Source organism: Scyliorhinus torazame, chromosome 19 (assembly GCF_047496885.1).
Source record: "Scyliorhinus torazame isolate Kashiwa2021f chromosome 19, sScyTor2.1, whole genome shotgun sequence".
Taxonomy (NCBI): Eukaryota; Metazoa; Chordata; class Chondrichthyes; order Carcharhiniformes; family Scyliorhinidae; genus Scyliorhinus; species Scyliorhinus torazame.
The window spans coordinates 77,226,058-77,241,314 of record NC_092725.1 but is presented as its reverse complement, the minus strand read 5'-3'; the positions used below and the strand labels follow the sequence as shown (position 1 = coordinate 77,241,314).

Below are 15,257 nucleotides of genomic sequence, written 5' to 3'. Positions count from 1 at the left end.
CACAAAACCCATGATGCTCTTTTCAATCCTTTTAAAAAAAGCCTTCGTGATCACCACCGGGAGGCACTGAAACACAAAGAGGAATCTCGGGAGGACCGCCATCTTAACCGCCTGCACCCTCCCTGCCATTGACAGGGATACCATATCCCATCTCTTGAAATCCTCCTCCATCTGTTCCACCAACCGCGTTAAATTTAACCTATGCAATGTGCCCCAATTCTTAGCTATCTGGATCCCCAGGTAACGAAAGTCCCTTGTTACCTTCCTCAACGGTAGGTCCTCTATTTCTCTACTCTGCTCCCCTGGATGCACCACAAACAACTCACTTTTCCCCATGTTCAATTTATACCCTGAAAAATCCCCAAACTCCCCAAGTATCCGCATTATTTCTGGCATCCCCTCCGCCGGGTCCGCCACGTATAGTAGCAAATCGTCCGCATACAAAGATACCCGGTGCTCTTCTCCTCCCCTAAGTACTCCCCTCCACTTCTTGGAACCCCTCAACGCTATCGCCAGGGGCTCAATCGCCAGTGCAAACAATAATGGGGACAGAGGGCATCCCTGCCTTGTCCCTCTATGGAGCCGAAAATATGCAGATCCCCGTCCTTTCGTGACCACGCTCGCCACTGGGGCCCTATACAACAGCTGCACCCATCTAACATACCCCTCTCCAAAACCAAATCTCCTCAACACCTCCCACAAATAATCCCACTCCACTCTATCAAATGCTTTCTCGGCATCCATCGCCACTACTATCTCCGTTTCTCCCTCTGGTGGGGCCATCATCATTACCCCTAACAACCTCCGTATATTCGTGTTCAGCTGTCTCCCCTTCACAAACCCAGTTTGGTCCTCGTGGACCACCCCCGGGACACATTCCTCTATTCTCATTGCCATTACCTTGGCCAGGACCTTGGCATCTACATTTAGGAGGGAAATAGGTCTATAGGACCCGCATTGTAGCGGGTCCTTTTCCTTCTTTAAGAGAAGCGATATCGTTGCTTCAGACATAGTCGGGGGCAGTTGTCCCCTTTCCTTTGCCTCATTAAAGGTCCTCGTCAGTACCGGGGCGAGCAAGTCCATATATTTTCTATAGAATTCGACTGGGAATCCATCCGGTCCCGGGGCCTTTCCCGCCTGCATGCTCCTAATTCCTTTCACCACTTCTTCTACCTCGATCTGTGCTCCCAGTCCCACCCTTTCCTGCTCTTCCACCTTGGGAAATTCCAGCCGATCCAAGAAGCCCATCATTCTCTCCCTCCCATCCGGGGGTTGAGCTTCATATAATTTTTTATAAAATGTCTTGAACACTCCATTCACTCTTTCCGCTCCCCGCTCCATCTCTCCTTCCTCATCCCTCACTCCCCCTATTTCCCTCGCTGCTCCCCTTTTCCTCAATTGGTGTGCCAGCAACCTGCTCGCCTTCTCCCCATATTCGTACTGTACACCCTGTGCCTTCCCCCATTGTTCTCGGTCAGTTTCTCGGTCAGCGCTCCCATATTGTCTGTCCACCCTCAAAAGTTCTTGCAGCAACCGCTCCCGTTCCTTACTCTCCTGCTTCCCTTTATGTGCCCTTATTGATATCAGCTCCCCTCTAACCACCGCCTTCAACGCCTCCCAGACCACTCCCACCTGGACCTCCCCATTATCATTGAGTTCCAAGTACTTTTCAATGCACCCCCTCACCCTTAGACACACCCCCTCATCTGCCATTAGTCCCATGTCCATTCTCCAGGGTGGGCGCCCTCCTGTTTCCTCCCCTATCTCCAAGTCCACCCAGTGTGGAGCGTGATCCGAAATGGCTATAGCCGTATACTCCGTTCCCCTCACCTTCGGGATCAATGCCCTACCCAGCACAAAAAAGTCTATTCGCGAGTAGACTTTATGGACATAGGAGAAAAACGAGAACTCCTTACTCCTAGGTCTGCTAAATCTCCACGGGTCTACACCTCCCATCTGCTCCATAAAATCTTTAAGTACCTTGGCTGCTGCCGGCCTCCTTCCAGTCCTGGACTTCGACCTATCCAGCCCTGGTTCCAACACCGTATTAAAATCTCCCCCCATTATCAGCTTTCCCATCTCTAGGTCCGGAATGCGTCCTAGCATCCGCCTCATAAAATTGGCATCATCCCAGTTCGGGGCATATACGTTTACCAAAACCACCGTCTCCCCCTGTAGTTTGCCACTCACCATCACGTATCTGCCCCCGTTATCCGCCACTATAGTCTTTGCCTCGAACATTACCCGCTTCCCCACTAATATAGCCACCCCCCTGTTTTTCGCATCTAGCCCCGAATGGAACACCTGCCCCACCCATCCTTTGCGTAGCCTAACCTGATCTATCAGTTTCAGGTGCGTTTCCTGTAACATAACCACATCTGCCTTAAGTTTCTTAAGGTGTGCGAGTACCCATGCCCTCTTTATCGGCCCGTTCAGCCCTCTCACGTTCCACGTGATCAGCCGAGTTGGGGGGCTTCCTACCGCCCCCCCCCCCTTGTCGATTAGCCATCACCTTTTTCCAGCTCCTCACCCGGTTCCCACGCAGCTGTATCTCCCCCAGGCGGTGCCCCCCCGCCCATCCTCTCCCATACCAGCTCCCCCCTCTCCCCAGCAGCAGCAACCCAGTAATTCCCCCCTCCCACCCCCCCCCCGCTAGATCCCCCGCTAGCGTAATTACTCCCCCCATGTTGCTCCCAGAAGTCAGCAAACTCAGGCTGACCTCGGCTTCCCCCCGTGACCTCGGCTCGCACCGTGCGACGCCCCCTCCTTCCTGCTTCTCTATTCCCGCCATGACCTCTCGCGCTCTTTCAATCACCCGCCTCCACACTCGCTGTTTCAATCTCCCGTCTCTCGCTCTCTTTTCAATCATCCGACTTCTCTTGCACGCTTTTCAATCACCTGGCTCCTCTCAGCTCTTTTCAATCTCCCGGCTCCTCTCGCTCTCTTTTCAATCACCAATTTCCATTGGCAGGTAGTAACTAGTGGGGTGCCACAGGGATAAGTGCTGGGACCCTAGCTATTCACAATATATATTAATGATTTGAATGAGAGAACAAAATGTTAGGTGGGAGGGTGAATCTCCTGACTCCTATCTCGCTGTTTCAATCACCTGGCTCCTCTCTTGCTGTTTAAATCATCCGGCTCCTTTCTCACTCTCTTTTCAACCACCCGGCTGCTCTCCACTCTCTTTTTAATCACCCGGCTCCTCTCGCTCTCTTTTCAATCTCCTTGCTCTTCTCTCGCTGTTTCAATCACCCGGCTCCTCTCTCGCTGTTTCAATCATCCGGCTCCTCTCTCGCTGTTTCAATCATCCGGCTCCTCTCTCACTCGCTATTCAATCACCCGGCTCCTCTCGCTCTCTATTCAATCTCCCGGCTCCTCTCCCTCTCTTTTCAATCACCCGGCTCCTCTCGCTCTCTTTTCAATTACCCGGCTCCTCTCACGCTCTTTTCAATCACCTGGCTCCTCTCTTGCTGTTTAAATCATCCGGCTCCTCTTTCACTCTCTTTTCAATCACTCAGCTGCTGTCCACTCTCTTTTCAATCACCTGGCTCCTCTCGTTCTCTTTTCAATTACCCGGCTCCTCTCTCACTGTTTCAATTACCCAGCTCCTCTCTCGCTGTTTCAATTACCCGGCTCCTCGCTCGCTGTTTCAATCACCCGGCTCCTCTCTCGCTGTTTCAATCACCCGGCTCCTCTCTCGCTGTTTCAATCACCCGGCTCCTCTCTCGCTGTTTCAATCACCCGGCTCCTCTCTCGCTGTTTCAATCACCCGGCTCCTCTCTCGCTGTTTCAATCACCCGGCTCCTCTCTCGTTGTTTCAATCACCCAGCTCCTCTCTCGCTGTTTCAATCACCCAGCTCTTGCGCTCTTTTCAGTCGCCCAGCTACTCTCGTGCTCGTTTCATCTAGACTAAAGACAAATGTCAATCACGTATTCCCTGGTCCCCAGAGATGCATTCCATTGTGAACAAATGACACATTTCATTGTGAATAAATGACACATTTCATTGTGAATAAATGACACATGCCTGTAGATGCAGAGAAATTGTACAATGTTACATCCTCTTATCAATAACATAACCCATCATAAACATTCACACCAGCATATTTTAATCCAAGTATTGCGTATACTAAAGCCATTAAGAACAAATGTTAATAGCGCTTGATACAAGCATAATTTCAAGAAGGAAAGATGTTCCATTAATACAGAGGCTCTGCCCTACAGATATGGTTAACCAATTAAACCAATACATGGTTTTGTTTAAAGATAAGGATCATCCTAAATTCAAGCTACCTTTTAGGTATTTTTTCAAAGACGACAAAAAGGCTCTTAATTGCACACAGTACAATGAAGGCAACGTACAACTGCTTGAACCCAGGCCTTTAGGCACCTTTAAAAGTCATAAAATCCATTAACACCAGTGCCTCACAATCAGCTGACATTCTGGTCCTACCTTTAATCGGTGAGTATCCAACTAGCAAAAATTCAAGCTGATCTATTAAAAAAGGCGGCTAAGATAAAATCCATAAATATTACTTCAGATCAATATAAAAATTAGAAATATAATCAACATTTTATAGGGGGAGTCAGGGATTCTGGTGGGGTTGTGTGTGTGAGGTGGGGGGGAAGGAGTCCTTTATGGGGTCAGGGAGTAAATGGTAGAGTCCCTCAGGAGGGTCAGGGGATGGTTGAGAGGGGGTCCCGTGAGGGTGTTGGGGAGTCCCTTGGAGGGTGAGGGAGTTAGTGGGAGGTGAAGGATAGTCGGGTGGGGGTTGAGGGGAATTCTGTTGGCGTTCAGGTAGATCAGTATCATAGTTACCCAGAATTTAAAAGTAGTTTTAATTCTTCTGACCTTTTCTGGGTGACTATTACTGTAAGACAGTTGGAACCATCCAAAGTTTGCGATTTATGTCTTTCAGATCGTTTCCATTGTAGGACAATTGCCCATTGTAAGTTAGAACTGTCCGAACAATTGCGCTGCAATCCTTACCTGGGCACCACTCGGGTGGGGGTGGGGGGATCAGCACATTTTTGGGACACTCCCCAGCTTTGGCATACTCCCTTGTTACGATACCCCAGAGCTCGGAGGTTACGAGCCATGATATTCCAATTGCAATTTGATTGGTCCATGGCTGGAAAGTCATCTTAAACCAGAATCCCATTGTCCAAGCAATTAGCTTTTAATGGTCTGCCTCCAATACTTGAATATCTCAGATGATTGCCATGTTTGTCCAAGCAATTAGCTTTTAATGGTCTACCTCCAATACTTGAATATCTCAGATGATTGCCATGTATGCCTTGTTTGTGAGACAATGTTGCTGCAAACATCTTGTCTCCATCCCAGTTAAAATTGGAATGTGCAGTAATGCAAATTAGATGGCCATCTTGACTGTGAGTTCATGTCACTTTGATCTATGTTTTTTAAAAGTCTGGTTTTCAAAAGGTTAAATTCATGTTTCCAGCCAGTGGATTAAAAATCATTGTTTGGCATAAAGCACTTCTTCAAGACAATTTGTGATGATAAAGTGGGTAAACTGTGGAAGATTATCTGACTTAGATAATTTAGGGAAAACAAGGGAACATGTGTACAAATTAGATGAGCATAGGACTTGGTTATCCATCAGGATCCTTTTCTGTACCTTTGAGTTTGGGATTAGGATGCCAGCTCGTTTACTTCAAACATTCAAAAGAGACCCGCACAAGTTTGGAGGTTGATATCATGGTGTACTAAACATGGTGGATCTTGAATAGTGTTTTTCAAGGTCCTTATTTTGCACATGGAATTGTTTTGATTGGCTTTGGGGGGGGGGGGGGAAGTCAGAGAATAATCTCTGATAATTCATTTTCTTTACATTGTCTATTTTAAAAAATTATTTCCTCTCCCAAGAGTAGATGAAGAGAATTGGCGGCATGTTGTCCAGTTGCAACATATTTTTTATTCATTCACACACAGGATGTGGGTGTTGTTGGCTGTGCCAGTATTTATTGCCCAACGCTAATTGCCATTTTGAAGGTGGCAGTGAGCTGTCTCCTTGAATTGCTGCAGTCCATGTAGTGTAGGTACACCCATAATGCTGATAGGAAAGATGTTCCAGGATTTGACCCAGCAGCAGCGAATGAATGGCAATATAGTTCCAAGATGGCGTGTGGTTTTGACGAGAATTTACAGGCATTTCCACGTGTTTGTTGTCCATGTGCAATCATCACTGCACATTTCCACATCTGATCTTATGATGGAGGGAAGGTCGAAGTCCCAGGTTCGATCCCGGCTCTGGGTCGCTGTCCGTGTGGAGTTTGCATATTCTCCCAGTGTTTTCATGGGTTTCGCCCCCACAACCCAAAGATGTGCAGGTTAGGTGGATTGGCCATGCTAAATTGCCCCTTAATTGGAAAAAAAATGAATTGAGTACTCTAAAAAAAAAAAAAAAATGTTTTTAAATGATGGAGGGAAGGTCCTTGATGAAGCAGCTGAAGATGGTTGGATGTCGGACACTACCTTGAGGAATCACTGCAGCAATGTTTCAGGACTGAGATTATTATCCTCCAACAATCACAACCGTCTATTTTTTACAAGGTATTAACTCCAATTAGTGGAGAGATTTTCCATGATTCCCATTGACCAGTTTTGCTTAAGTTCCTTGATGCCACACCTGATCAAATGCTGCCTTGATGTCAAGGGCAGTCACTCTCACATCAACTTTTGCACTTAGCTCTTTAGTCCATGTTTGGACTAAGCCTACAATGACATCAGGAGTGGAATGGCCTCTGTGGAACGTAAATCAAGTGCTGCAGCCATCATTAGCATAAGGATTTCGCCGGTCCATTAATTACAAAGAGTATTAAATCATTTCTATCTACAGTTTGGGAGCATCATTGAGCAAGTTATTGCTGTGTAATGGCACTTGATTATACTGTGAGGTTATTGTTGTGTAAGTGGTACTTGATTATACTGTCCTTTACCTCTTCCATCACCTTGTTGGTGATCAAGAGCAGACTGTCAGGACAATAATTGGCCAGATTGGGTTTGCCTTGCAAGTCTGGACAGTACAAACCTGGACATGAATGGGACAGACTTGTTAATCTAGCTGTTACATGTCTTTTTATATGTTAAATACAGTATCTTATCCTTTTTTAAAAAATATATATTTTATTCAAAATTTTGTGGCCAAACATAACAGTACATAGTTTTTCTTTTGAACAACAATAAAGCAATATAAATAACCGTGGCCAGTTTTAAACAAATAAATAAATAATATATAAACAAAAACAAAACTGAGTGGCAACTGCCTTGTCAAAAATAGTTACTCTCCAAAGATACAATCCAAACAATCCAATATACATTACCTATAACAAGTGTCTATACATATACAATGACATCCCTGAGAGTCCGCCCGGTTTCCCCCCCCCACCCCTCCCCCCTGGGTTGCTGCTGTTGTCTTCTTCTTTTCCATTCCCTCTATCTTTCTGTGAGGTAGTCGACAAACGGTTGCCACCGCCTGGTGAACCCTTGAGCTGAACCCCTTAATACGAACTTGATCCGTTCTAACTTTATAAACCCTGCCATATCGTTTATCCAGGTCTCCACACCCGTGGGTTTGGCGCACCAACTGCGGAAGAGAGAGGCGGCCAGGGAAATTGGGGGAATTAGGGACGGGGGGGGGGGGGTAACACGGTGCAGAGCTCGGCAAGGATCAATGAGGTCTTCAAGGACATTTATGGTAAACTGTATGAGTCAGAACCCCCCCGGGGGGGGGGGTGAAGTGATTCTTGGACCAACTGAGGTTCCCTAAGGTGGAGGAGGGTGGGTAGAGGGATGGGGGCCCCGACTGAGATGGAGGAATTGGTTAAAGGTTTGGAGAGTATGCAGTCAGGCAAGGCCCCAGTCCGGACAGATATCCCGTAGAATTTTACAGGAAATTCTCAGAGCTGTTGGGCTCATTATTGTTGAGAATCTTCAACGAGGCTAAGGAAAAGGGAACCCTTCCCCCGACGATGTCACAGGCTCTGATCTCGCTCATCCTTAAGTGAGACAAGGACCCGTTGCAATGTGGCTCCTACAGGCCGATATCGCTCCTTAATGTAAATGCCAAACTGTTGGCCAATTCCTGGTCACCAGAGTTGAGGACTGTGTCCCGGGAGTAATCAGTGAGGATCAGACGGGGATTGTGAAGGACAGGCAGCTGAATACGAATATACGGAGGCTCCTGAATGTGATCATGATGCCCTCGGAAGGAGAGGTTGCAGAAGTGATGGCGGCAATGGACGCGGAAAAAGCCTTCGATCGGGTGGTGTGGGAGTACCTGTGAGAAGTGTTATGCAGATTTGGACTTGGCGAGGAATTCATAGGGTGGGTTACATTGCTGTATCAGGCCCCTGTAGCAAGTGTGTCGACGAACCGGCTGCGGTCAGAGTACTTTAGGCTACATCGAGGAACGAGGCAGGGGTGCCCCCTGTCCCCCCTGCTGTTTGCCCTGGCAATCGAGCAGCTGGCCATGTCGTTGAGGGAGTCTAGAAACTGGAGGGGGCTGGTTTGGGGGGGGGGAGCAGCATCGGGTTTCACTGTATGCAGATGACCTGCTCCTGTACATTTTGGATCCGGTGGAGGGGATGGGGGAGGTCATGCAGATCCTTAAAGATTTCGGGGACTTTTCGGTATAAGTTGAACGTTGGGAAAAGCGAGCTTTATGTGATACTTGCGAGGGGCCAGGAAAAGAGACTGGGAGAGCTACCACTTAAAATGGTGGAGAGGAGCTTTCGCTATTTGGGCATACAGGTGGCTAAGAGTTGGGATGCCCTGCACAAGCTCAGTCTAGCACGGCTGGTGGATCAGATGGAGGAGAACTTTAAGAGGTGGGACATGCTGCCACTTTCCCCGGTGCAGTCCGTGAAGATGACGGTCCTCCCCAGCTTCTTGTTCGTCTTCCAGTGCCTTCCCATCCTCATCCCCAAGTCCTTCTTCAAGCGGGTGAACAGGATTATCACGGGATTTGTGTGGGCAAACAAGACCCCGTGTGTTAAGAGACTGTTCTTAGAGTGCAGTCGTGGTGGGGATGGGCCGGCGCTGCCGAACTTCTGCAGCTATTATTGGGCAGCCAATATATCCATGATTTGGATATGGGTAGTAGAGGGAGGGAGGGCAGCGTGGAAACGGTTGGAGGCGGCGCCTTGCAGGGATACTAGCCTGGGGACATTGATAACGACACCGCTCCCGCTCCAGCCGACACGGTACACCACGAGCCTGGTGGTGATGGCGACATTTAGGATCTGGGGTCAGTGGAGACAGCACAGGGGGGAGGGAGGGGCCTCAGTCTGGACCCCGATACGAAACAATCACAGGTTCGTTCCAGGTAGAATAGACGGTGGGTTCCTAAGCTGGCACAGAGTGGGTATTAAAAGGATGGGGGACTTGTTTATTGACGGGACTTTTGCTAGCCTGAGGGCGCTGGAGGAGAAATTCAGGTTGCCCCCAGGGAATACCTTTAGGTACCTGCAAGTCCGGGCTTTCGTGAGGAAGCAGGTGGGGGAATTTCCGCTGCTACCGGCCTGGAGAATACAGGACAGGGTGGTCTCGGGCATGTGGATAGGGGACGGAAAGGTATCGGACATATACCAGGAGCTGCAGAAGGCGGAGGAGGTCTCGGCGGAGGAGCTGAAGGGCAAGTGGAAGGAGGAGCTGGGTGAGGGCCTGTGGGCAGACGCCCTGGGCAGGGTCAATTCCTCCTCATCTTGTGCCAGGCTTAGCCTGATTCAGTTTAAGGTGGTGCTCCGGGAGCATATGAAAGTGGCAAGAATGAGCAAGTTCTTTGCGGTGGAGGACAGGTGTGTGAGGTGTTCAGGGAGCCCAGCAAACTATGTCCATATGTTTTGGGCATGCCCGGCACTTACAGAATTTTGGAGAGGCTTTGCAAAGGCACTTACAGAATTTTGGAGAGGCTTTGCAAAGGCTATGTCCAAGGTCTTGGACACTCTGGTAAAGCCGAGCTGGGGGATAGCGATATTTGGGGTGTCAGAAGATCCGGGAGTGCAGGAGTCGAAAGAGGTCGGAGTCTTGGCCTTTGCCTTCTTGGTAGCCCGGAGACGGCTCTTGTTAATGTGGAGGGATGTGAAACCCCCAAGTGTGGAGACTTGGGTCAGTGACATTGCTGGGTTTCTAGGTTTGGAGAGGATAAAGTTTGCCTTAAGAGGGTCCTTGCAGGGGTTCTCCAGGCGGTGGCAACCGTTCCTTGACTTTCTCGCGAAACATTGAGTGGAGGTCAGCAGAAGCAGCAAACCGGGGGGCGGTATGGATGGTGGATAGATTTCACTGGTAAAGGGCAGATACCCCACCTTGTTTTGTTATGTTGTTAATTCGCTTTTCGGTTTTCTTTATTATTATTATGTTTTTGTTGCTTTCTTTCTGTAGTGGTTTGTAACATTTTGTAAAAATTTTGAATAAAAACAACTTTAAAAAAAAAGACTCTACTCAACGCGTCTGGCCATCGACCATCCTCTATCTCACCTCCCAGCTCCTCCTCCCACTTGCGCTTCAGCTCCTCGGTCTGCGTCTCCTCCGACCCCATAAGCTCCTTATAGATGTCTGAGACGCTCCCCTCCCCTACCCACCCTCTGGAAACTACCCTGTCCTGAATCCCCCTTAGCGATAGGAGCGGAAAGGTTGACACCTGTTTACAAAGGAAGTCCCGCACCTGCACCTGCAGATACCTGAATTTGTTTCCCCTCGCCAACCCAAACTTTTCCTCCAACGCCCTCATACTCTGAAAGCTCCCCTCTATGAACATATACCCCATCCTCTCAATCTCCGCTCTCCGCCATAACCGGAACCCCCCGTCCATACTCCCCGGGGCAAACCGGTGATTATCACAGATTGGGGCCCAGGCCAATGCTCCCACTGCTCCCACATGCCGCCTCCACTGGCCCCAAACTCTCAGGGCCTCCACTACCACTGGACTGGTGGAGTACCGTGCTAGCGGGAATGGCAGAGACGCAGTTACCAACGCCTAAACTGGTGCCCTTACATGAAGCCGCCTCCATACGCACCCATGCCGACTCCTCCCCTACCACCCACTTCCTGATCATGGCTATATTAGCCGCCCAGTAATGGTTGCTAAAATTTAGCAGAGTCAGCCCGCCCTCTCCCCGACTCTGCTCAAGCATTACCTTCCTTACTCGCGGGGTCTTGCCCACCCAGACGAAGCCCGTGATCACTCTGTTGACCCGCTTAAAAAAGGACCGCTGAATAAAGATGGGTAGATGCTGAAATACAAATAGGAATCTCGGGAGGACCGTCATCTTCATCGTTTGCACACCCCCAGCCAGAGACAACGGAAGCGCGTCCCATCTCCGCATAGTTCAGATTGTTGATGATAAGTTCTATTCATAGTACTGCAGTTTAAACAGCAGGAGAAAACCATCTAGAACTTTAGAACTGTAATAACCTGCCCAGAACACAGGGGACTGGGTTGATTATTTTCCTCATGTGGCTCGAGTATGAGCTCCCCCGCTAACTACGGGGCTGATACCATGTTCTATATAAGGTTGGCTAGAATGGAACTAACCAACAGAGAGAGAGGACCTGGTGAGGTTCAACCACGCCCCTTTGTATATAGTACATATATTAAATGAACGTCTCCTTTATGTTACTCGTTTGACTCCCATCGGCTTTATTTAAAAGGACAATAACTGTGAGACTACGGGCGGGATTCTCTCAGCCCGGGGCCAGGCCGGAGAATCCCCGCGACCGGCGCGAATCGCGCAATGCTGCCTGACGCCATTGGTGCCGGCATGGTTGGCGCGGCGCCGCTCTATGTGGCCCCCCACCCCCGCCGAATCTTGGCTCGGGATGGGCCGAGCGGCCGTCGTAAAAAAGACGAATCCCATCGGCGCCATCCACACCTGCCCTCAGCCGGCGGGAACTCGGCGTGGAAGGGTCAGGGGGCGGCATGTGGGAGGGGGGGTGGGGAGTCCGACCCCGGGGGGGCCTCCGATCGGTGGGCTGGCCTCTCTGGCTAGGGGCCTCCTTTCTTCCACGCCGGCCCCTGTAGCCCTACACCATGTTGCGTCAGGCCAGCGCATTGAAGGGAACCACTGCGCATGTGTGCGTTGGCGCCGGTGCCACTGCGCATGCGCGGACCCCGCGGCGCCCAGTTCATGCCGGGATCAGCAGCTGGAGCATCGTGAACCGCTCCAGTGCCGTGCTGGCCCCCTGTCGGGGCCATATTTGCTGATCCTGAGGCTGTGTTGACACCATCGAGAAACGCAACGGCGTTTCCAACGGCGTTGTAGCACCGTCAATATGACGCGAGGCAGGTTGAGGTAATGTCAATTGAAGGCTTTATTAAGCAGAACTTTATCCCCAGCAGCGTGGTTACAGAATGCAACTGCTGAGGGAAATGGAGGGAAAAACTGGGTTCTTATACCGGCATTTCTGGGTGGAGTCCAGTAGGTGGCAGATCCTATCAGGACCTGGCATCCCTCCACCAATAGCCTGTCGACACGTGGTGTACTGTATTACCCCTAATACATACCACCACAGGCGTCAACACTTAGTCTCAGGATCACAGAATCCCGCCCTCCATCTTGAAAAGGGCTTGGGGCTTGTGTGCGTTTATAAATTTGAGGTACTAATCTTATATACTATATTAAGGGGATCCGGTTTAGCTCAGCTGGTTCATGATGCAGAGCGAGGTCGGGTTCAATTCCCATATCAGCTGAGGATATTTATGAAGGCCCACCTTCTCAACCTTGCCCCTCGCCTGAGGGATGGTGATCCTCAGGTTAATTCACCACCACTCAGCTCTTCCCCTCAAAGGGGAATATGGGACTATGGCACCTTTACCTTACCATCTGGGACTATGGCAACTTTATCTTACCTTTACTAACTTTGTTTGATGTCTGCAGCATAATTTGTGCCTGTGATTCAAAGCATCTATTTTAGCTAAATTAAACTGACAGTCTGCTTGCTGATAGAAATACAAGATGTAGACCAACTGAGGAAATACCGATGACTGTCTTTCATTTTGACTAACCCTGTTGATGATTCATGTCAGAAACTGTGATGACGTTAAACGAACTGTTCTGAGCATGGCAATGAATTACATTAATGAAAAAAATGTTGTCTTTATACCCAGAGACTAGAGGAGGAAGAGCGTCAGCGTAATTCAGAATGGGAAAGGCTGCGAGCCAATGATGCTCGGGCAGCTTTACTTCTTGAACGACAGCAGCGACGAATAAACCGGCAACTCCGGAAGGAAATGGATTGCCAGAACATGCTGTTATGTAAGGATCATAAAGCACGGTGAGTACATTACGTCTGCTCTGAAAATTGAGCCATATTGATTTAATTTATATTTGTCATTTCCAGGGAAGTGAATAGGGGCAAAAATCCTGTACTTAAATTAGTGAGAGTACAAGGGTTTACCAAATTAACTTCTTATTTACATATACCGCACTGAGAAAGTTCCATTTGGAGGACAAGGCCTTTCCTACAGGGAGAGAAATATTTTATTAGTGAGTACCCGGGTGCAATGCACACTTTTTGGTGAGTAGATTTCTGCTCTACTGGGGAAGTTTCATTGTAAGGATGGGAAAAGAGGAAATTAAATAATCTTTAGAAACTGTAATAAAAGTAAACAAAATAGAACCTGACATAAGTCTCCCTGTTGAAAAGCAATTGACCCCTCTTCAAAGCTGTGGATTGGTTGTGGCTCACATATCTGGATGGGGAGAGAAAAGGAAGAAATTAGCCGCATTGTAATTGTTCCTGTTGCCAACCAATCATAATCTACCTTTGATATCAGACTTGGCCCAAATCATTCACTCTTCAGGCAAGAGGAGGTGTTATGTTTAGTACACAAGTTTCTCATGATGATAGAAAGAAATTATCACTACGATTTTTTACAGGGAGCGATTTCTGGAAAATGAGGTCTACACGAATGTTCCAACTGACAAATATTTTGATCAGTTCAACACAACCAGCCGTTGAACTGGAGTACAAGGTTATCTTTTATCACATCCCAATATGTTGAAAGGAAAGATTTAGGTTTTTTTCCTCATTAAGAATTATGCTTTTCTGTTGAAAGAACCACCATAAGAAAATTCACTTTGTTTTCTACAATGATATTATCATACGTTAAATTCATTATCACTTTGAATTTGAAATTATTTTACAACTATTTGGTCATTTGTCATTTTAAACCAAGACACCAAGAAGTGTTTTGAAAGGATACTGTATTTTTCTTTTACTTCATTGTCTGTACAAAAATGTCTGAAAATAAACTTCTAATACTGCAAAATAAAAATCCATCTATCCGCTTCCGTCTTTGGAAATCAAACTTTCCATTATACACGTGTCGCCATCAAAACTCTTGAAAAGAGTTGGGGGTAGTGGGCCCGGGCCTGGAAAGGGTGCTGCGCCAGGGGAGGCGGGGATGGGCGAGTGGAAAGCGCGGGCTTTTTTTCCCGAGTTTAGGGCTGAAGGGGCGGGGCCGGAGCTGGGAAGCGCGGGCTTTCTCTCCCGCGCTGGGAGTGGAATGGACGAGATCCCGCTGGTGGATGGGGGGGAGGGGAAGTTCCACACTGGGGGGGGGGGGGGGGGGCCGGTGGAGTGGCGGGAGTGGCCGGGGTCAGCAGGAGTCAGCTGACTTACAGGAGTACAATGGGAGGAACAATGGAGCTAGGGGGAGGGGGGGGCACCGGGTTGCTGCTGGAATGGCCACGGGGGAGCTGGAGTTGGTAGAGGAGGTCGGGGCGGGGGTCTGCCGCTGTGGGGAACGGGCCGTGCGGGGGGCGCGGGCACGTGGCTGGCATAGGAAGGGATATGGCTCGTCGGCGGGGGTTGGGGTGAGTAGCCCCCTGATCCGGCTGATAACCTGGAATGTAAGGGGACTGAATGGGCCGGTCAAGCGGGCCCGGGTGTTCACGCACCTGAAGGGGCTGAAGGCGGATGTGGCCATGCTTCAGGAGACGCACCTGAGGGTGGTGGATCAGGTAAGGTTGAGAAAGGGGTGGGTAGGGCAGGTGTTTCATTCGGGTTTGGATGCAAAAAATCGAGGGGTGGCGATCTTGGTGGGGAAGAGAGTGTCGTTCGAGGCGTTGAGTATTGTGGCAGATAATGGTATGTGATGGAAGTGGCAAGCTGCAGGGGGAGCGGGTGGTGTTGGTCAATGTATATGCCCCGAATTGGGACGATGCGGGGTTCATGCGGCGTATGCTAGGCCAGATTCCGGACCTGGAGACAGGGGGCCTGATAATGGGGG

General features: G+C 49.2%; 1 protein-coding gene across 1 annotated transcript in view; it reads left to right on the top strand.

Moving 5' to 3' along the window:
* The window catches only part of LOC140396239 (RIB43A-like with coiled-coils protein 2), a 62,068-nt gene extending 47,768 nt beyond the window's left edge, over positions 1-14,300 (top strand). Inside the window, exons 7-8 of the mRNA XM_072484571.1 lie at positions 13,131-13,297; positions 13,903-14,300. Coding sequence (XP_072340672.1) covers positions 13,131-13,297; positions 13,903-13,984 — 249 coding nt within the window. The 3' untranslated portion in view covers positions 13,985-14,300. The remainder of the gene's footprint in view (positions 1-13,130; positions 13,298-13,902) is intronic.
* Positions 14,301-15,257: the final 957 nt, after the last annotated feature.